General features: G+C 53.6%; 3 protein-coding genes across 3 annotated transcripts in view; 1 reads left to right on the forward strand and 2 right to left on the reverse strand.

Annotated features, from left to right (window-relative positions):
* Positions 1–155: 155 nt before the first annotated feature.
* On the reverse strand, positions 156–7,702 carry FEN1 (flap structure-specific endonuclease 1). The gene is made up of 2 exons (XM_037841192.1): positions 6,827–7,702; positions 156–2,414 (listed from the first exon to the last, which is right to left on the reverse strand). Exons 1-2 carry the CDS (start codon positions 7,058–7,060, stop codon positions 1,251–1,253), a joined length of 1,398 nt encoding a protein of 465 aa, XP_037697120.1. The 5' UTR covers positions 7,061–7,702; the 3' UTR covers positions 156–1,250.
* Positions 7,228–10,267, forward strand: TMEM258 (transmembrane protein 258). Its single transcript, XM_037841193.1, has 4 exons — positions 7,228–7,312; positions 8,804–8,913; positions 9,476–9,612; positions 10,160–10,267. The coding sequence occupies exons 1-3, from the start codon at positions 7,310–7,312 to the stop codon at positions 9,600–9,602; spliced, it is 240 nt and encodes a 79-aa protein (XP_037697121.1). The 5' UTR covers positions 7,228–7,309; the 3' UTR covers positions 9,603–9,612; positions 10,160–10,267.
* Positions 10,268–10,841: 574 nt separating this feature from the next.
* MYRF (myelin regulatory factor) overlaps positions 10,842–20,131 on the reverse strand; it is a 31,771-nt gene continuing 22,481 nt past the window's right edge. The window contains 14 exon segments of the mRNA XM_037839208.1: positions 10,842–13,345; positions 13,534–13,608; positions 15,089–15,194; positions 15,614–15,688; positions 15,895–15,982; positions 16,878–17,108; positions 17,298–17,489; positions 17,610–17,695; positions 17,868–17,948; positions 18,320–18,388; positions 18,656–18,744; positions 19,021–19,093; positions 19,176–19,336; positions 19,892–20,001. Of these exon segments, the coding sequence (XP_037695136.1) occupies positions 13,265–13,345; positions 13,534–13,608; positions 15,089–15,194; positions 15,614–15,688; positions 15,895–15,982; positions 16,878–17,108; positions 17,298–17,489; positions 17,610–17,695; positions 17,868–17,948; positions 18,320–18,388; positions 18,656–18,744; positions 19,021–19,093; positions 19,176–19,336; positions 19,892–20,001 (1,517 nt within the window). The 3' untranslated portion in view covers positions 10,842–13,264.

Genomic DNA, 20,131 nt, shown 5'->3' on the forward strand with positions numbered 1-20,131 from the left:
CGGTCTCTAATCTGTTTAAACTGTCAAGACATTATCAACTTAAATGACAGTGTCCCTGTTAACTTCAAATGGCAGTGATGGGAATGCTAAAAAATTAAAAACTCAAACAGTACAGCTCCCCACCAAACCTTTCAAAGTACAAAACATTCCAACTCTATGAGACATACCAACCTGAATTTAATGTCACAAACGGAACAAGAGTGATTTTGAATGGCAGCTGTCTCGATTTACCAAACTGATAAATGGATGCTATGAAGCAGTTGATATAAATTGTGAGTTTTTTTCCGATACGCTCCTTTATATCACAGATTAGGTGGAAGACTAACAATCCACTCAATTTATCAAAACTCATTTCTCATCTAGATAAAATAACTTAGGCATCCTCCAAATAGCTTGAGTACTACCGTAGCTGCCACGGCCATTCTGCAGGGCATGGCGCCATCTTGTGGCCACTCTCAAGCCCTGCTGTTGCCCTGGAGTAGCAAAAGGAGAAGGTGTTCTGCCTGGAGCCCAGGACACTGGATGTTTTCAAATGTTCTCAAAGAACATGATATTCTGGTTACTTTGAGAATTTTAATTTTTGCCACCTCATACCTTTAAAACAAAAACAACACATGAAAGCCACCATTTTTTCCCAAAGTCTCAACTCAGAGGCCATGAGAAGAACATCTCCACCTCACTCCCCTGAATTACCACTAAAGACTCAAGGACACATGGCCGGTAATCAAAAACTTGCTGCCAACTCCAGGGACTCCTTCTCTATTCTTGTCTGACTTCTCAGTGGCTCTTCCAATCTGGTAAGACCGGTCTTCTCGATGGCTGTTATTTCAGGTTGGGTCAAAGCTGACCTAGGGAGAGAAGCACAGTCTGGTTCCATCGTCACCTCCCACCAGCCACCAGATGACCATCAACGAAATCATTTCCCTAAAGTCTTTTGTCTCCACCGTTAATCTTCCTCTTCTTTCTCCAAAACTCATTGTTATCACTTTCATTTAACTATGGACTCAGTGTCCAGTAAACGGTTTGAGACTGACACTTCCCTCAACTAACAAAGCAAAAAACAAAGCACCTCTGTGGACTTCCTGCAATATGATCAAGTCAAGAAGGGAAAAGCACACCAAGGAGGGTAAGGCTAGAGAAGCAATGGAATCCCCTTCCCATCCCCATGGAGCTTTCTCTAGCTCTAGCTCTTAAGGGTACAACAAGGCAAAAATTCTGGGGCCAGGGAGATATAATTGGGCGGCACACGTTCATTTCCCCTTTTTGAACTTCCCTGCTGCCCCAGTCTTTGCCTTCTTCTTTGCGGATCCCTTGGGTTCTGGCTCCTTGCGCTTGGCTGAAGAGAGCGAGCCGGTCACCTTGAAGAAATCATCCAGGCGGCCCTGGGTGCTGCCCTGGCGGCTCTTGCTCAGCCGTTTCACCCCATTGCGGATTCGCTCTTCGGAGAACTGCTTCTCACCACACATAAAGGTGACCAGACCTTCTTCGTTTGGCTCACTCCACTTCAGCTCCACAGACTCTGCATCCAGCACCTCGGGCTCCAGGAAGAGCTGATGGGCCTCCTTGTGGAGCCAATTTTCTGGCACAGGGTACTTGTTGGGGTCAAGCCGCCGCACGATCTCCTCGATGCTCTTGTGCTTCTGGATGAGGTCCACGGCCCGCTTGGGCCCAATTCCACGGATGCTCTCACAGTAGTCGCTGCCCAGCAGGATGCACAGATCCACAAACTGCTCCTGGGTCAAGCCCAGCTCCTGCAGAATCCGGCTCAGGTGGAATTCCTGGATGGGCAGCTTTTTGGCCTCGCTGGCAGTCAGATGCCGCATCAGCACAGGGCTGCCGAAGGTCAGGCAGTCCATATCCTCGGTGGCTGCAGCATAGACCTTGCCAGCCTTCACCAGGGCAGCACAGCTGGCCTCTGCCTCGCTGGGCGCATCCAGGTATGGGATGCCCATGAGGCGCAGCAGCTGCTTGCACTCATCATTGTGCTGCTTGGTGACCTTCACCAGCCGCTTGGTGAACTTTTCCACCTCCTCCTCCATCCCAGCTGCCTGAGCCTGCTGCAGCTGTTTCTCCGCCTCAGCCCGCCGCTCACTGCGTTTCGCCAGCTCACCCGACTTGAGCTGTGGCGGCTTGCCATCGAAGACATACACAGGCTTGATGCCGTTCTCCATCATGCGGATGGTACGGTAGAACATGCCCATCAAGTGGCTGGTGGTCTCACCCTCCTCGTTCTGCAGCACATCCCCGCCCTGGCGCACAGCAATCAGGAACTGATAAATGCTCATAGAGGCATCAATGGCCACCTTGCGGCCAAAGTAGCTCTTGATGTCATTCTCCCGGATCGCACTGGGGGCCACGTCGGCAATCAGTTTGGCCAGGCCTTGAATTCCCATGGCAACAAAGAGGAGGGGCACCTAGAAGAAAATAGGCAAGTAAGAGGAGGATTAAAGACCTAAATAAATGGCAAGACATCCCATGTTCCATGGATCAGGAGAGTTAACATTGTTAATGTCAATACTACCCAAAGCAATATGCAAGTTCAGTGCAATCTCTTTTTAAATTGCAGCAGCATTTTTTACAGAATTGGAAAAAATCAATCCTTGAACTTATATGGAATTGCAAGGGGGACCAAATAGGAAAACAATCTTGAAAAAGAAAGGGTTGGAGGACTCACATTTCACAATTTCCAATTGTATTACAAAGTGACAACGGTCAAAACTGTGTGGTACTGGCAAAAAGACAGACAAATAATCATCAGCGCAGAACTGAAAGTCCAGAAATAGACCCACACACCTATGGCCAACTGATTTTCAACAAGGGTACTAAGTACATGCAGTAGGGAAAGAATAATCTCAACAAATGGTGTTGGGAAAACAGGAAATCTATACACAGAAAGATTTTAGAAACCTACCTCACTCCATATACAAAAATCAACTCAAAATAGATCAAGGACCTACATATAAGTGCTAAAACCTTAAAACTCTTAGAAGATAACAAATGGGCAAATCTTCATGACCTGGAATTCAGCAATGGATTCTTAGATATGATACCAAATGCACAAGCAACGAAAGAAACAACAGATGAAATTATCAAGAAAGTAAAAAGAAAATCTACAGAATGGGAGAAAATAGTTTCAAACCATATAGCTGGTAAGGGTTTAATATCCAAAGTATATAAAGAACTCCTACAACTCAACAAGACAAACAACTCAATTAAAAATAAGGCAAAAAACATTTTTCCGAAGATGATATACAAATGCCCAATAAACATATGAGATGCTCAACATCATTAGCCATTAGGGAAATGCAAATTAAAACCACAATGAGATACCAGTTCACACCAACAAGGATGGCTATATTAAAAAAAAAACAAACACAAACAACAGAAAATAGCAAGTGTTACAGAGGATGCAGAGAAATTGGAACTCTAGGGCACTGCTGATAGGTATGTAAAATGCTGCAGCCACTGTGGAAAGCAATATGGAGGTTCCTCAAAAAGTTAGATATGGAATTACCATTTGACCCAGCAATCCCACGTGTGGGTATATATCTAAAGAGAGTGAAAACAGGGTCGCAAACAGATACTTGTCCACCAATGTTTACAGCAGCATTATTCACAATAGTCAAAAGGTAGAAACAACCTAAATGCCCATCAACAAACAAAATGTGACACATACCTGCAATAGAATATTATTTGGCCATAAGAAAAAATGAAATTATGAGACATGCTGCAACATGAAAGAACCTTGAAAACACTATGCTCAGTGAAAGAAGCAAGACACATAAAGATAAAAACTGTGTAATATCACTTGTAAGAGACAACTAGAAATAGCAAACTCACAGGGATACAAAGCAGATTAGAGGTTACTGGGGAAGGGGGAGTGTTTGTAAAAATTAAAAAAATTAAAAAATAAAAAAAAGGATTAGCCAGTTGATGAAATGTGAGGCAGAAAGCGTTTCTGAGAAAATGAGAAAACAGACCTCATGGGGAAATATAGTTAACACTAGTGCAGAAGTCTAAGGCAAGGAGTGATAGCCTCTAGTAAGGCTAGAGAGGTATGTAGGACAAGTCATGAAATACCGTCACTAAATGCCATGCTAAGGAAAGTGGCCTTCATCCAATGGCAACAGGGAGCCAGTGAAAAGTTTAGGTTAGGTAGTGCAGTGGCATTTTTGCAGTTCAGGCAGTTCACTTAGGCATCATAAATGGAAAGGTTTAAGGAAGCAAGACTGGAGGCAGGGACACCAATTATGAACCTTCTGTACTATTCCAAGTGAAAGAGAAAAAGAGATGGAGAAGAAGTGATAGGTTATCATGTTGGTAAAATACTGACTAGAATCTGTTGTCCTAGTAGGTAAATCAGATGGGGTGAACCACAATTCAGGATGTGAAATGGGGAAATGAGAACTGGGTGATACAGTAGTTCCCCATTGTTCATAGTAGTTATGTTCTATAAAGTCACCTTGAATACTGAATTGGCAAATATTGAACTGCTCCTCACAGGGGACATATAGGGTTAGGTTGTTGTGAGCCTCCGGTCACTTATGATCAACCAATTAAAAAAAAGAGAGAGAGAGGAGAAACTTTAAGGATGCAAAAGGAGTGAGGGTTATAATTGGTGCTTTCTCACCAATGTCAAGGCTTCAGCTAAACAGTCAGCACAACAAAATAGACATCAAGTTAGCACTACAGAAGATGTAAAGATGAACAAGACATGGTCCGCATTCTCAAGAAACTTTCAGGCTAGTACAGTTCATTCAATTAATATTAACTAAAGCTTACTAAACTTCCTGAGCTCCATGAACTGAACTGGAAGCTAAGAGGTACAAGACACCGTTGTCGTGGAGGGGCTTAAGGATAAGGCAGCAGCAACATAATCTACCGTGTAGTAAGGGTTATAACTGATGCATCAAGAACCAGAGAGGTCCAGAAGAGGAGTGCTTGGCCCGGTTTGAGGCGTCCAGGGATCATCACTGAAGAACTGAGCCCTGAGAGACAGACAAATATTGGCCAAACAAAGAAAGTGAGATGAGACAGGCACAAAGGCAACCATAAGACAGCTGAATGTGCACAGTAGTAAAATAAATATATAATAATGAGTTTGTATCTTCTTGCCAATTATTAACATGTTCACTCCTCCTTTATAGTTATATACCAGTAACTGAACACCCCAAACTCATCCCTCCGGCTCATCTCCTCTTAGCAGACTTAAACAGCTGGCAAAAATTACATATTGCAATGGGGGTAATGTGGCTTCCTCACACCCTGATTGTGGTGCTCTGGAGCTATATACCCCCAGAAAAACATGTTCTTTAAGGTAATCCATTCCTGTGGGTGTGAACCCACTGTAAGTATGACTTTTTTGATGAGGTTACTTCAGTTAAGGTAAGGCCCTATTCAATCTTATAATTATTAATCCTATTACTGGAGTTCTTAAGCAGAATGAGATTCAGACAGATAGAGAAACCCAGGAGAAGCAAAAGGTAAAAGTCAACAGACCCAGAAAAGGAGAGAGAGGCCAGGAGAGGCAGCCATGTGCATTGCCATATGACTAAGGCGCCCAGGACCAAAGATCACTGGCAGCCAGTCTTTAGGAACAAAGCACTGCCTTGGTGATGCCTTGATTTGGGCTTTCCTAGCCTCAAAGCTGTGAACTGATCAGTTCCAATTGTTTAAGCCAGTCCCCGTTGCATGGCATTGGCTTGAGCAGCGAGGAAAGTAAAACACTGCTCTAATCTCCCTTCAGCATCCCCTCAGCACTTAAGAGTTTCTACTGTTATCATGATGTTGCTAAGAGTTTTAAGTCTTTTCCTCTTGTATTTTCTCTCTACCACAAAGCCTGAAATGTGAAATCCATGGCTCATACCCTACACCAGGTCATGTTTTAGGGGCCTGGCATACTGTTGTCACGCAGCCCAAATGCACATCTGCAGTTCAGGCCCTTTATCAAATCTTTTCTAGGGCCAAAAAATGGCTGTACTCTCATTCAATTAATATTTTCTTTAAATGAACATTTTTTTTTACCAAAATGAATTGAAAAAGAGAACTCGTCTTAAGCAACAGTATCTGTGTTTTATTAGTTATACCTTAATGTGTGTTACATGTATAACTACTAACAAAGATTGGGGGGGGGGGCACTTACAGTCATCTTGCACCCTCCAGTAGTATGTGTTCAACACTCTAAGAAAGACTGCTAGGCCTTCTAATTATTCCCATTTCTCTTCACAAAGTTTTCTAAAGCATAAAGGGACGCTGGTACCTTCCTAACTAAATCCAAACACCTCAGCATAGCATCAAGATCTTCCATGATCTGGATCTTTACAGTCCTGATCACAACAGAAGGGCTGGGATAAGACCTGCACTTTCTCACTTGCTCTGCTGTGCCCTCCTCCCGCCATCCTCTTACCCCTCCTTCAAGGCCCAACTCACTTGAGTTCTCCTGTAAATGGCAGTGACAAAAGCTCCGCTCCGGAATCTAGGCTCAGCATTTACAATCTGTGTGATGTTACTAAGTTACTTAAGCTCGGTTTTCTCATTTACCAAGTAAGAATGATAACCATGCCCATCGTGCAGAGTTACCGTGAAGGTTAACTGAGATCATAAAGCAAAACGCCTGACATACACTAGGTGTATACACTTGGTCCTATTCACAAAAACGTCTCTCATCCAAAACCTTGGTAAAAACGCACAACGGCCCCGGAAGGCGGAAGCTAGTATCCTCTCTCCAAAGGTGTAGAAAGAAAGGCATCTGGCTTAAGGCTCACACAGCGAAGCGGCGGGACCGCGAACCCCGTCGCTCTCGGAAGCGCCTCCTGCAAGGTCTCACCTGGGATTTGGAGCGCGAGGCCTCGGCAGCTGGCACCTGGCACCCGGCCCGGTGTCGAACGAGGACGTTGCCCAGAACTTTCTTAAACCACGCGCCCGCCTCGATTCGCCGCGGGTCGCCTCTAGCTTCGCGGCCTTCCAAAGCCCGCGCTCCCGTCACGTGACCAGCCCTCGTGCACAGCCTCTTGGGGAATGTAGTCCTGGTGCCGGCCCCTTCATAGCCAACTTCTCTCATAGGAAACAGTCCCGCCAGAATGAAGGAACTCGTACAGCGCCGCCGGCCTACCCTTCTCCACTGCGTCCCTCTACTCCCCACACCAGGCCCCCACCACCCCCGTCTTTCCTTGCAGCCCAAACCACTGGACTACAACTCCCATAATGCCACTTGCGTGGGCGCGCTTCTTCTTCCGGCCGAACAGGGCGCCTGCTCCTGCTGACGTGTTCTTCCGGTGGCGGAGCAGCGGCTTTCCTTTTGCGAGTCGAAATGGTGAGAGGATTGAGGGGCGATCCTGACAAGTGTGGAGACTTCCTTGAGGCCCGTCCCTTCCTCCTCTCTCGCGGAAGCCTCAGGCTTCCGAGGTCCGGGGAGCAAGAGACTTGAACCTCCTCCGGCTCGGGCTGAGGGACGGGCAAGGGCAGCCCCTCGCCATGGACTGCTTAGGCTGAGGTTTTGATCGCACTTGGCTTCTGATCGCTCTGAGATCAGAATTTATAAGGTTGGAGGCATGGGGTGCACTTGTAAAACCTTTGAGCTTTTGCCTAGGCTGTTATCTCTATCTGGAAAGGCGTTCCCGCTGCCGAACTCGTACTCATCCTACGAGGCCATGGGTAAATGTCATCTTCCTGGTGAAGCGTTTCTAATTGGCCGCTCTCTCCTGTAGCTCCCACAGCCTCTGTACAAAGCTCTTGCCACGTTTCGTGGACTTCTTTGTTAACCGCCACGCCTCCTAGTGACTTCCATCTGACGCGCCTCTAGCTCCGGGATGATGTCTATTCATCTTTGTATTCCCGGTGCCAAACACAGGGCCTGCAATTAGAGAGGCTCAATAAATGGCAGCGATTGTCTTTATAATTCTTAGGGGGGCATAAATGTTTACTGAATTGAATTTCAGTGTCTCTTAGAACAATGGGGTCAGTTTACTTCTGTAGAGTTGTTATGTTCTGAATTTTAGAAGCATCGGCTGGTGGGTGACAATGGAAGTTAACATTTGTACAGAACTTTCACAGGCATAATCTCATAATCTCCCCTATAACCTCAGGAAGGAAACAGAGTCCTATTGAACAACTGCTCTATGCCAGGCATTGAGCTAGATGCTTTAACATTCATCATCTTTCTTACGTCATACATCAACCCTGTGAGAAAGATACTATAACCACTTTACTGGGACTCAAATTATTCAATAGAGCCAGAATTTTAACTGATGCCTTTTGCTTGTAGATCCCGAGATTCCATAACAGTGTAGAGGAGAGAATTCTGAATTAGAAGTTGAGATCTGGATGACAGTCCAGGCTCTCTGAGACTTGCAGCAGGGATTCTTCACCTGGTATCTTGTAGACTCAGATCCAAAAAGTCCCTAAAACTGTAGGCAGAATTTTTCTGGGACGTGTTTTTTCCTAGGTAGACTCCATACCTTTCATCACATTTTCACAGAGGTCAGTGGCCTTAGAAAATGTTAAGTATCATTGATCTATAGCTAACCTCTTTCTGTGTCTCAGCCTCTGACCCTCAGCTCTCCTCCTTGCCTCACTGAAAAGACAAAGTCCCCTCCTAGTTTAAGATGTAATTGTATTTGTTGTTGGTATTATTGTCATTCCCAAATTGAATCACTCACTGTTGCTTCCAGAGGATACCCACACTTCCCAGGTTGAAATATACCTCTAGTGGTTGCAGTAGAACGGGGCTCCTGATAACCTCATAGCCCCCTCAGGTTGAAGTCATGGGATTCTTCTGTGGCTCTTATCTCATGCTCTCCCCTAGGAGCTCGAGGCCATGAACAGGTACACCAGCCCAGTGAACCCGGCTGTCTTCCCCCATCTGACGGTGGTGCTGTTGGCCATTGGCATGTTCTTCACCGCCTGGTTCTTTGTGTATCCTTTCACTGAGCAGCCAGGGGACCTGAGTTAGGGACGTGGGAAGCTGAGGGAGGGAACCATGCTGGGTACATCACCCAGCCAGTTTTTGTTCATTGGGTTGGGGATGGGGGACGATAAGGAGGGCGAAGAAAGGCCATTGATGCCCAAGTTCTAGTGACCTTTGTTTTTCAAGTTCAATTATGCTCAGTTTGCACTTCAGATTCCCAGAACAATGAGCGGAGGGCTTGGGTAGAATGGAGGCTGGGGATAGGGGAGCTGAAGTTGGAAAGGTGGTATATGGAAGGGTGTGCTCAGGTGTCAGGGGGATGAGGACTAGTCCCAGCTCTGCCACTCATTAGCTGTGTGACCTGAGGCAAGTGACCTAACCTCTCTGGGCCTCATTTTCTTCATGGGTGGTATAGGAGTTAGATGAACCACCAAAGTCCAGATCATCCCTTGGGCCCCTCTGTCTGACTGCAGTGAGTCAGACAAACCTTCCAGGAAGCCGGGAGTCCATACCTTTCTGACCCAGAGCTCCATAGTCCATCCCTCTGCTTCTCCTTAACAGCCCTGCCAGGTATGAGGTAACCTCCACCAAGTACACACGGGATATCTACAAAGAGCTCCTCATCTCCTTGGTGGCCTCGCTCTTCATGGGCTTCGGCGTCCTCTTCCTGCTGCTCTGGGTCGGCATCTACGTATGAGCTCCCCAGGGTAAGAGCCGTGACGGGGTGGGACGTCTGGGCTCCAAGGCACAGCCTGGAGAAGCCTCCCCACACCCACATCAACGGGGTCCTCAGCCTTTTGCCTGCACGACCTCTTGGTTAATGGAGACAGACTCAGCAGGGTGAATGGGGACACTGGACATGTGTGCCTTCCTGCCGGTCCCCAATGGAGCTTTGAGCCCAGCATGACCTCCTCTGCCAGTTCTGAGTTCTGTACCCTGCCCATGGCCGCAGTCTGTGCGGAGATGTGCTCTGTAGGGATGTGAGCACAGGCTTCCCATACTTATCCATGTGCGTTCTTGGAGCATATGCCACTGACTTGGAGAGGCTGCCTGTCTGGAAGTGAGCTGGCTAGGAGGGGGCCAGGATCTGGGACTTAAAACTTGCTGCAGATAATCCACCCAGCAGGTCCCTGAGACTTGGTTCTAGTTGCTCAGCTTCAAAGGCGTTTCCCATCAGCCCAGGAGCACGGGTCAGTGAGAAAAGGACGTGGAAAGAGGGGTCATCGGTCTCATTTTGATACTCTTCTCTTCCAGGTGCCAACCAGGCAGCTTCGCTGACTCCCTGCTTTTGTAAATTAACTTTTTTACTGTTGTTGGAGGTGTCCCACCTGCTGCTCCCAATAAAGGCCAGTGTGTGGCAGAGTTGCCTGGCGCCCATTCCAGGTGGGGCGGGGAGGTGCTGGACCTATATACTTCCCAGGCCCACCCCTTCCCATTTCTCATCTGCCCTTCAGAGGGGAACCCTGCTTTCTCTCTACCCATGTTGGGTGTATGGGACAGAACGGAAGGCTCACCTGTGGACGGGAAGCGTCCCGGCCTGTCCCCTTCTGTTGTTTCTAGAGCAGACTTCTCTAGGAAGCCCCACCAGTCAGTTCTGCCCTGGGCCAGTCTCCTCCTCTAAAGGGATCCACACTGCCCTGGGCAGGGAGGCCCTCACCAGGCTCAGCTTGTCCTCTAAGAAGGCTTTTCCCTTAGGTGGCTCCTTTTAACCCAGGCAGGGCAGCGGCTGATCCGAGGGAAGGGGAGTTGTGGCCAGGGGAGGGGTTGCTGCATCCTGTTCCCAACCCTAGTATGAAAAGCTGAAGAGTGCAAAGCATCCACCTGGCTCAGAGTCCCCAACTTCTCAGGAAGAATTGTGAGTTCCACTTGGGCCCCTACCCCCACGGACCCTCTCCCACCAGAGCAGTCTCAAGAACAGGAGATGGGGAGGCAAGCGTAGATACAAAGCAGTATTTATACATTTATTTATATATGTATATTTACTCCAGAAGAAAAGAACAGTTCAGGGGACAGGAAGCAAGCAGGCCTGGAGCTGCTTCTCCTGCTGCCCACATCAGAGTCAGAGTTGGTACGTGATAAATATGAGTCAAAGCTCAGGGAGAGGAACCAGGAGTTAACCGGGAGAGAGGGGACGCTCTATGCACACGCAGGCTTTTAAGGGGAGGCGGTGTGGGCAGGGGCATTTTGTGCACTGGGAGGCCCTGTGGACAGCTTGCAGCTTGGGAAAGATGAGCCCGGAGGCTACAGGAACAAACACCAAAGGGGCGGAAGGAACAAACACCAAAGGGGCGTAAAGATGGGCCTTTGCCTTCCTTGTGCATAAGGCAACTTTGGTCCAAGGGTGACCCCCTCAAGCAGCTTGGAGCCCCAGCTTAACCCCAACCCCTGTACCGAGGACCCCCTCCCCAGGCTTGGAAACAGAGCCAGCTGCTAACCAGATTGGGGTGAAGCTGTGTCCAGATGGGCTCCAGGGGGCAGTGAAGGGTCACTTTCCAGGTAAGGACTGAAGGGCAGCAGTTTTAAGGCATCAGGGAGGGCTCCCCCGTGGAAGGAGGGAGAACAGAGTAGTCCTAAGTAAGGCTCAGCCCCTTGCATGGTATGAGCGTCTAATTCCTATGTCAGAATGAGGAAGAGGGGCCAAATTGGGGGGTGGGGTGGGCAGGAGGCAAGGTATCCCTGCTCTCCCCGTATCTCCCTCGTGTTTCACTATCCTGAGGACAAGTGCTTTGAGATCCAGAGCAGGTGGGGTCCTGCAGGTCGGAGGCCCCTCCAGGATTCTGCGTCCCCAGAGAAAGGCCTCCCATTCAAAGCTGGGAAGGAATGAGAGAGAACAGAAGCAAGTCCTAGCTCCCAAAGAGGCGGCAGGATACAAAAGGGCAGGGGTAGCAAATCCCTTCCCCATTTCTGAACCTGGGCAGATGTTGCTAAACCACCACCATGCTCCTTCCAGGAGCCTGGATGTGGCCTCGGAATGTTCTAGGCACCCACTACGAAATGGATAAGTTGGCACTTGCAATGTAACGTCTTCACTAACCCCAACCCATCACTCTGCTCCTGGGAGGGCTGGGGAGAGTGGGGCCTACTGCCAAGCCCGCGCCCGTCCAGCCTGGCTGTCCAAACGCGGCATGGGAGCTTCTGATTGGGGGAGATGAGGCCCCCAGCAGATGAGTGGAAGAGGAGGACAGAGTCTTAGTGGTGGCAGGGAGGGAAGTGGGCCTCTCCAGGGTCCCCAAGGAGGGGCACAGCAGGGCCCTGGCTTCTCGGCCAGCATCATCTCAGGACTTTGCCTCTGGGCTTTCCATTTCCATCCCCCTCCTTCCAGTCCTGGTTTAAGTGCATTTTAGTAATTCATTAATAACCAGCAAAAGCAATTTGAATCCAGCCCCCAGCTAAGACCAGCCTGCTGCCTAGCAGGGATTCCTGCTCCTCTGCTCAGAAGGACTGGGTGGGTCACCAGCACACAGGGACACTCCCGGGAGCACAGGCTGCGGGGCTGCAAGGGAACGCCCCCGTCCACAGTACTCGAGGTTCCAGGGTCCAGGCTCACCCGGCCCGCTGGCCGCCTTTGGTTCAGGCCTTTGAAGGGCTGAGGGTGGCTTTAGCCAAGCACAACAGGTACATACAGAACATGGTCAGTCTCTCTGTCCCATCCAAGTCTGGTCTCCACTGCCCTGGGGGCTCTTGGGGCCAAGCTCTCCCAGGGAGAAGACCCCCTTGCTCCCACCCAGCCATGCTTAAAGCTTAGAAGTTCAAGTCCAGCGTAACAGTCAAACCCCAAAAAAGTCCAGTACAAAGCCAACCCCCCAGGGAGCAGCTTTAACAGTGAGGGCTTTGGCCTGCCATTGACACGTGGGCCTAGCTGAGTCCCTGTGGGCTGGGTGCAGACCCCAGCTGATCTCTAAGGCAGGCAGCTCTTCTCTGCAAAAGAAGGGTACGCTCCCAGTCTCTACAGAGCAGGTACAGGAGAATGGGCCCTGGAAAAATCCGAGTCACAGGCTTCCCCTCACTGCCAGGGCATCCATAAGCCAGCCCTGCAGCCACCATATCTGGACAGATGTGAACTGGCCCCGACCTGGCCCTGAGCAAGGGGGCAGGGAGGAAGGCCCAGGAGGCCTTGGTCCCTCCAGCTGCCTCAGTGGCGCGCGAGGGGCTACCAGCAGGAACAGCAACTCCAGTGTGAGGACTTCCAGTTTCACCAGTCGCGGGGCGGGCCGAAGCCTGGCTTCAGTCTCTCCAGAGGGAATTCCAGTGAACGGCAGAGAGCTGGCCGGTGGCAGGCTCCAGTGTGACAGCTTTCGTCCAGTGTGGAAGGGGCCGGGTAGCCCGGGTCCCTGGCGTGGCGCTGCTCAGGAGGGCAGCTCAGTCACACAGGCGGTAGAAGCGAAAGTAGTAGTCTGTGGCCGGCCGGACCGGGGTCTCCGCGCTGCAGTTGGCCTGGCCCTGGGGAGGAGGAGTGAGTGATCAGGGGAGGTGGCTTTGGGGGTGCAGGGCAGGAGGGGCCCCCCGCTGACCCTGCTTGACCCCAGGCCCCAGGCCTCCCATGTGGTCTGCAAACCCTCCGTTCCACCCCCCAGCCACACTGCAGGGGCAGCTGCTCAGACCCTGGGGTACAGGGCGCCCACGCTCACCAGCAGTGTTACCCGGAAGTGGTAGGTGAACTCGCGGAAGGACAGGATGGTCACCGGCCATTGGTGGGAGGTTCCCTGGAGAGAGAAGGGGGGGTAGAGGGGTCAGGACAGCCCCCCGCCCCATCCCACCCAGCCCCCAGGTCTGTGGCAAGTTTACGAAAGGGAAAAGCAGAGAGAGCTTTGAGGGAGATGGAGCAGCAGGCTCTGTCCGGGGAGTGACAGCAGCCACCCTCTGCAGACACTGCTCGGTACTTACAAGTCCCCAGCCGCCCTCCTTCCTGCCTCCCTATCCAGCCTGGTCTCTCCGTGCTGTCCCTCTCACCCCCTGGGCTCCTGGCACAAGGAAGTGTTTCATTAGCCCCATCCTCACTACAACCCAATGTGGTGGGTGCTGCTACTCTCCCCATCGTAGGAGATGAGGAAAACCGGCCACTTGCCTGAAGTCACACAGCAGGCACGGGGGAGAGCTGGGATTCAATCCTGGGTCTATCTGGCTCTCCCGCCTTGGAGGGTAGCAGGAGGCCCAGCCCCAGGCAGCTTCCCCATCCCCCTAAGGCTCCAGCTTCCTCTCTCGCGCGGGTTCAGGCCCGAGCACCACACCTGATGAGCACGGGCCGCACTCTCCCTCCACAGGCCGCTGCCCAGGCCTCCTGGGGCACCCACCTGCTCCAACCCCTACTCAAGTTATTTTCGGCCCATCTTCTCTCCCCAGCTAGAGCCTCTGTCATGGAAGGCAGTGGCTGTGTCTGCTCCACCTCTGTCTCCCCCACAGCTGGGCCCCACACAGGCCTGGGACAGAAGAGGCCCCAAGAAATATTTGAACAAACGTGTGAACAGATGACAAGAATAGCTACTTCCGTCCACGGTTCCTGTGTCTTCTCCTATGGATTCAGGCCCAAGGAGAAACTAGTGGTCCAGCAACCCCAGGTGGAGTCCTAACTCCAGTCACACAGCCAGTGAGGAGGTGCATGGGACCGGGGGGTCCTGAGGGAACTTCCAAAGCTGCAGAGCCAACCGCCACCTCCCCCACCTGCGCAGAGGCCCAGGCTCCGTCCCGCCTCTCCAGAGTCCTCCCTGGCCACCAGGTCCTGCACATGCTGGCTCCCTACTCCTGGACCCTGTCCCCTTTCCTTTCCCCAGCTGACTGCCCCCCAAATCACCCTTCAGGACTCATCTTACTCATTCCTTTCTCGGGGTGGCTGTCCTTGCCCTGAGACCTGACCAGGTTAGCACTGCCTCCCACAGGCTCCCGGAGTGGGCACCCTGCCCCGCCTGTCTCCTTCAGGCTCCCATCCCATGTTAATCCTTGTGGAGTGGTTTTCTTCCTTGGGGCCCTGAGGGGGCAGGGACAGGAAGCGAATGGAATGAATGAACTTGTGCACGGGTATGTGCATGTCCCCTTTCCTGGGGGCCCAAAGGCCCAAGCCCCGCAGTGTCCCTTGTGGAGGTGCCTGGCCACTGACCCCGGACTCCCTCTCCTCACCCATTTGGGGTCCCAGTTGCGCCAGGGGAGAGGAGGCTCTGGGGCTTCCCAATTCCTTTCCCAGTGCCCTACCTGGGTGTTCTGGTGGGGGCAGAGGCTCTGAACAAAGCCCCCCTCCTCACACGGCTCCTCCTTTGACACCAGGCTGCACAGCACCACGGACACGGGGGAGGAGGAGCTGGGGAAAAGCCCAATTAGCACAGAAACGGGGTTTCCCGAGTCCCTCAACCCGGCCCCCTCCCAACCAGCCTTCCACCCTAACCCCGCTCCGGAAACACGCCACCGAGTCCTCACACAGCCTGATGACAACGTATCACATCCCAGATGGGGACACAGCATCCCCTTCTACAATGACATCCGGTCCTCACCGCCCCTGCGAGCAGCATCCCCAAGCCCAGAGATGACCAGGGTCATAGTTAACCACAGGGCAGGCAACAGAACTCAGGATCCCTCCCTGACCCCCGTCCCCCAGGTTGCATGAGTCCACTGCATAGGAAACAACGGACGCTCCGCACTGTCCTCAGACCTGGCCATTCACACTTCTCCCCACCTCCCTCCCGTCCCCCGTCATCCCCCATGCCCCCGCCCAGCACTCACTTCATCTGCAGGGTCAGGTTGAGGTGCAGTGGGGTGCTGCCACTGACAGGGATGTGGTAGGTGAAGTTTCCAGGCCTGAAGGGGCAAAACTGGCTCCTTAGCCCCGGGTCACCCTGCCAAAGCCACCCCCATCAACTCTCAGCCCTGGAGCCCTTTGAGGGATCAGCACCCAGGCACCTGGAAAGGGATTCTCTGCCTCCTGGGGGAAGTTCCCCCCTGACTAGGCTCATGTCACCCATGGGGCCTTGTCCTTGGGGGTGGAGGGAGGGAGCCAAGCCTACCTGCAGGTGTCCCCGGGAGCGCAGTACTGGGAGGTGATGGGCATTGAATTCTCCAGCACCCGGATGGAGGCCAAGGAGGGCACTGGGTCTGCAAGGAGGGAGGTTTTGGGAGCAGGGAGGAGGGTGACAAGGCAGGACACAAATGAGAAACAGCCAAGTCTTTCCTTGCCAGACTTGGATCAGTCACTCACACCTTAGTAAGAATAAGTTCCCAGTCATTCTTCCCAGGCCCCGCAATGGCCAGGGTCACATACCCCTTCCCCAGCAGTCCTCGGATTAGCCAGTACACATGAGCATGGGCCTCCCCTCCTCAAAGGACTGCAGTGCCCAGGAGAAGGGACACTGGTGCACAGGACCCATTCGTACTGGCCTGTGCACCTCTTCCTGACTAGAATCTCTTCCCCAACTCTATGTGCAGGGACAAGGTGGTAGCTTGAAATCCACCATGGAGCGTGTATTCACATCACACAAATCAGGGCTTTTCCTTCCCCACCCCCTGAGAGTCAGCTGTTAAACTTAGCAGCTCACCCTGCCTGTGGCCCTCTCTAAAGGGACACCCCACAGGATGGCTGAGTGGGGGTGGGACTGAAGTCTCTCATGCTGTGGGTGATGGGGTGGGGGGGGTAAGGGAGACAAGATATGCTCCCCACCCAGCTCATCCACCAGTTTGCTGCTGCCTGACAACTCCACCCAGAGATGGGGAAGCTGGGGACACTGGCCACTGGCCACTAACTGGACTTGGTATATCTCCAGCTCTATGAAGCACAATCCAGAGATCTCTGTTTCCTCCTCTGAACAATGGAGGGAGTGGGGGGACAGTTCCTCTCCTGCAGGCATGTCGTAAGGACTAAATGACACAGTCCACGTGAGGCACCTGGCCTGATCCCTGCCCATCTGCAGCCAGGCTGGCAGGGGCCTGCGCTGAGACGGCTCTGCCTGGTCGGCCTCGCTGGGGTGAGAGGTCTCGGGGGCAGAGTAAGTACCTGGCTGGCCCCGGGCCTGAGTGGGCTGGGGGGCCCGGCGGCGGGCCCTGCCGCGGAGAGAGAGGCTGGGGCTGTTCTTGGCTTTGCCCTGCCCCCCGGGGAAGGGGACTACAGGGCTGGCCACAGGCTCCAGGCTCTTGGGATGCTTGGAGTGGCCGATGCCATTGGCTGAAAGGCCCCAGGACTTGGCTCTGATGTTGGTGATCGGCAGCAGGGCCATCTGGCTGGGGCCTGTGGACAGAACCAGGGACGGGCTGAGAAGAAGAGAGGAACTGGCTGCTTCTGGGGCCTTACTGGACTCTGGGTGACCCCCATCCGTCTCCTGGTCCCCTTCGGGCATCCCCTACAGTCAGTCTTTGGGTTTTTCTCTGGGCTCAGGTAAGCCCCCCAACCCCAGCCCTGGCCCTAAGCGAGCAGTACCTGAGTGGCTGGTGGTGGGGTCGGGACTGGAGCTGAGACCATGGCTGGGGCTAAAGCTGGGACCAAGGTTAGGGTGCGTATCAGGGCTGGGGGTGGGTGGAAAGCAGCAGACAACGGGGCAGGGCTGGCTGGAGCACAGGTCCAAGGTGCGGACAGCTGGGCCTGGGGCCGAGCTGGCCAGGCTGCTGGTAACTAAGGAAGGCAGAGGCTAGATGAGCCGGAGGGGGGCAGCAGAGCCCCCCACCCAGAACACAGCCACAGGCCCCCATTCTCTCCCCGAGTCACACCTCCAGACCCATCCCAGACACTCACTCAGCAGCAAAGAGGACTGTGTGCTGGGCGGCCCAGTGGTCCCAGGGGACTGTCGAAGCTGAGTGGTCCCAAAGCTCTGGCTAGACCTGCTGGGGAAGGATGGGCTGAGCTCAGCGGGGCCTGGAGAGTCTGAGGGGCGAGGCCTGGGAGTCCTGGAGAAGCAGGACGGGTGGGAGAAGGTGGTGAGGGCAGGTGGGAGGGAGGAAGTAGGGCAGCAGGAGCCAGAGAAGGGAGGGAACGCTTGGTTCCGACACATACCATGGGCACATGGCCTCACTCCGCCCAGGGTGCTGGGGCCGGAGGAGGGCCAGGAGACAGGAAGTGGACACGGCAAAAGAGCTAAGGGGCAGCAAAGAGAGGAAGGGGGAGATGGGTGCAAGAGGATAGAGAAAGACACCATCAGAGATGGCCCCCGGTGCCGAGGTGACAGTGGGCAGATGGAACCCCAAGACCCTGGCCTGGCCCTCCTCCTGCACCCCCTGTTCCAATGTGGGCCCCTCAGATGGGCCCCTGACTACCAGAGGCCCAGCTACCAGGAGCGTTGAGTAGGCTGGAGAGAAACATCAGCTTTAGCAGAGACTGGGACACAGCTGCCCACCCTCCAGGGAGATCCTCCCAACTGTCCCCAGAAGCTCCAGCAGGCACTTGCCCCCCTTCAGAGAAGACATCCTCCATGGCCCCCCAAAGCAGCCAGGCCCCCTGGGACGTACCCATCCATGTCCACCAGGTCCTCCTCGGCACGCAGGCTCAGCACGTACAGTGTGGACATGGACACCACGCTGGGAGCCACGGGAAAGGGTCAGCGTTAGAGCTGCAGCCACTGTCCACCCCGCTCTCCAGGGCAGGTGATGCCTGCCAACGGGTCTCCCCAGCTCTGAGGGGAGCAGATACAAGGAGGCCGCCCACCTCCTTCCCCAAGCCCTCAGCCACTTGATCTCCCAGGCCACGTCTTCCTCTTCCCCCAGGCCCAGGCCCAGGGGCAGCAGACCCCCTGGGGCAGCTTGACTCCCCCCAGGCAGCCACCCCGAGAGCCTGGGAGCCGTCACCTAAAGGCCATGACCACCACCAGGGCAATGATGGTTCCCTGCAGGAAGCGCTGGCTGATGCAGGCCTGGTCTGGGACCACAGATGATGCCTGAGGGAGAGGAAAAGGGGAAGAAGCAGAAGAGGCATCAGTCCGGCCCAGGTTTTGGATGCCCATGGTCTTACCCACTGTGGGCTCTGCTGGAGGGGGTGCTGTGGTCCCTACCCATTACCCCAGAGGGGTAGAGGCAGAGGGAGGAAAGCTGGGGCCAGGAGGGCTCCAGGGTTGAGGGGGGAGAGGAAGCAGCTGGAGTCAGGGAGGCTGGAGAGGTCCACGCTGGAGAGGGAGCCCACGAGGGACAGGCCTCGCAGCCCTGCCACCCCTCACCTTGCTGGCCATCTTGGGGGGCCTCTTCTTGTGGGGGACGCTGCCTGCCCGGCTGAACTGGCTCCCAGCGTGGCTGTGGCAAGAGGGCCAGGGTCAGGGGTGCCCCTGGGAAGGGGCCCTTGCGCTGCCCCACTCTGCCCACCCTGCATGCCCACCTGAAGGTGCCTGAGCTGCCAGTGGACTTGAGGCTGTCGAGACGCCGCAGCTTGGCCAGCTTGTGACTCCAGCGCTCCAGCTCGTCGATGCGCGTCTCCAGGTTGTCAGTCAGCTTGCACAGCTCCTTCACGGCACCCACGTTCTCCATGAAGATACGCTCCTGGCACAGGCAAAGGGCAGCCACGTGGAGGCCCTGGAAGCCTCCAGTCTAGCCTCAGCTCCTACAGCTCCCAGCGCCGCTTCCACACTGCCTCCCACCTCTGCACCTTCGCTCGGGCTATCCCGCCTGCCTGAACAGACCCCTGTCCTTCAGAGCCCCCCGCCCCCCAGGCCTGAAGGCTCCAGCCCTCTGCTCTCTGCCTCTGACTAGCATGGTGGCTCAGTCTGGAGCACCTGCCTGATGTATCTCAACCTTGTGACAAGTAAATGAGAAGCATTCTCATGATAAACAACACGGTTAGGCCTTGCGATAGCCACATGAGAATGCAACAGAGGCTACCGCGATGGCCCTCATTTTACAGTGGGATAAAGTGACCCTCAGCAAGACTCCTCTCACCCTAATCACACAGCCATTGAGCAGCCAAGTCCCCTCCCACCACCTGCATGCTTGCCCCTTGCCTGTGGGTGGGAGGGGCTCTGGAGGCAGCATGAGCCAAGACCCCTGCCAGGTCCACCCTGGGCCCCCGGGTTCCCTCCAGCACCCCTGCCCTCAGACCTTGTTCACCACCAGGAAGTTCTCTATGGTTTTCCCGTTGGCGAAGACCACATCTCCGGTGTCCTTCACCGCCTCAGGCAGGATCTCCTTCACCTCCTGGGCGATGACGCCTGGGGGGGCAGGGAGGCAAACCAAGTGTGTGTGTGGGGGGGAGGTGCCCACAGCACCCCAATGTAATGAGGGGCTTGGGGAACTGAAAAGGGCAAAGTTCTAGGGGATAGAGATTTGGGGACAAAGTTT

The sequence above is a fragment of the Choloepus didactylus genome, chromosome 6, assembly GCF_015220235.1.
Source record: "Choloepus didactylus isolate mChoDid1 chromosome 6, mChoDid1.pri, whole genome shotgun sequence".
Lineage (NCBI taxonomy): Eukaryota > Metazoa > Chordata > Mammalia > Pilosa > Megalonychidae > Choloepus > Choloepus didactylus.

What these genes read in the sequence shown, in the direction of transcription:
- FEN1 (XM_037841192.1), bottom strand. Translation starts at nt 7,060, where the DNA reads ATGAGAGAAGTTGGCTATGAAGGGGCCGGCACCAGGACTACATTCCCC. An exon ending in CCTCGCGCTCCAAATCCCAG is followed by an intron (nt 2,415 to 6,826) that starts GTGAGACCTTGC and finishes ATTTTCTTCTAG; the next exon opens with GTGCCCCTCCTCTTTGTTGC.
- TMEM258 (XM_037841193.1), top strand. An exon ending in TTCACCGCCTGGTTCTTTGT is followed by an intron (nt 8,914 to 9,475) that starts GTATCCTTTCAC and finishes CAGCCCTGCCAG; the next exon opens with GTATGAGGTAACCTCCACCA.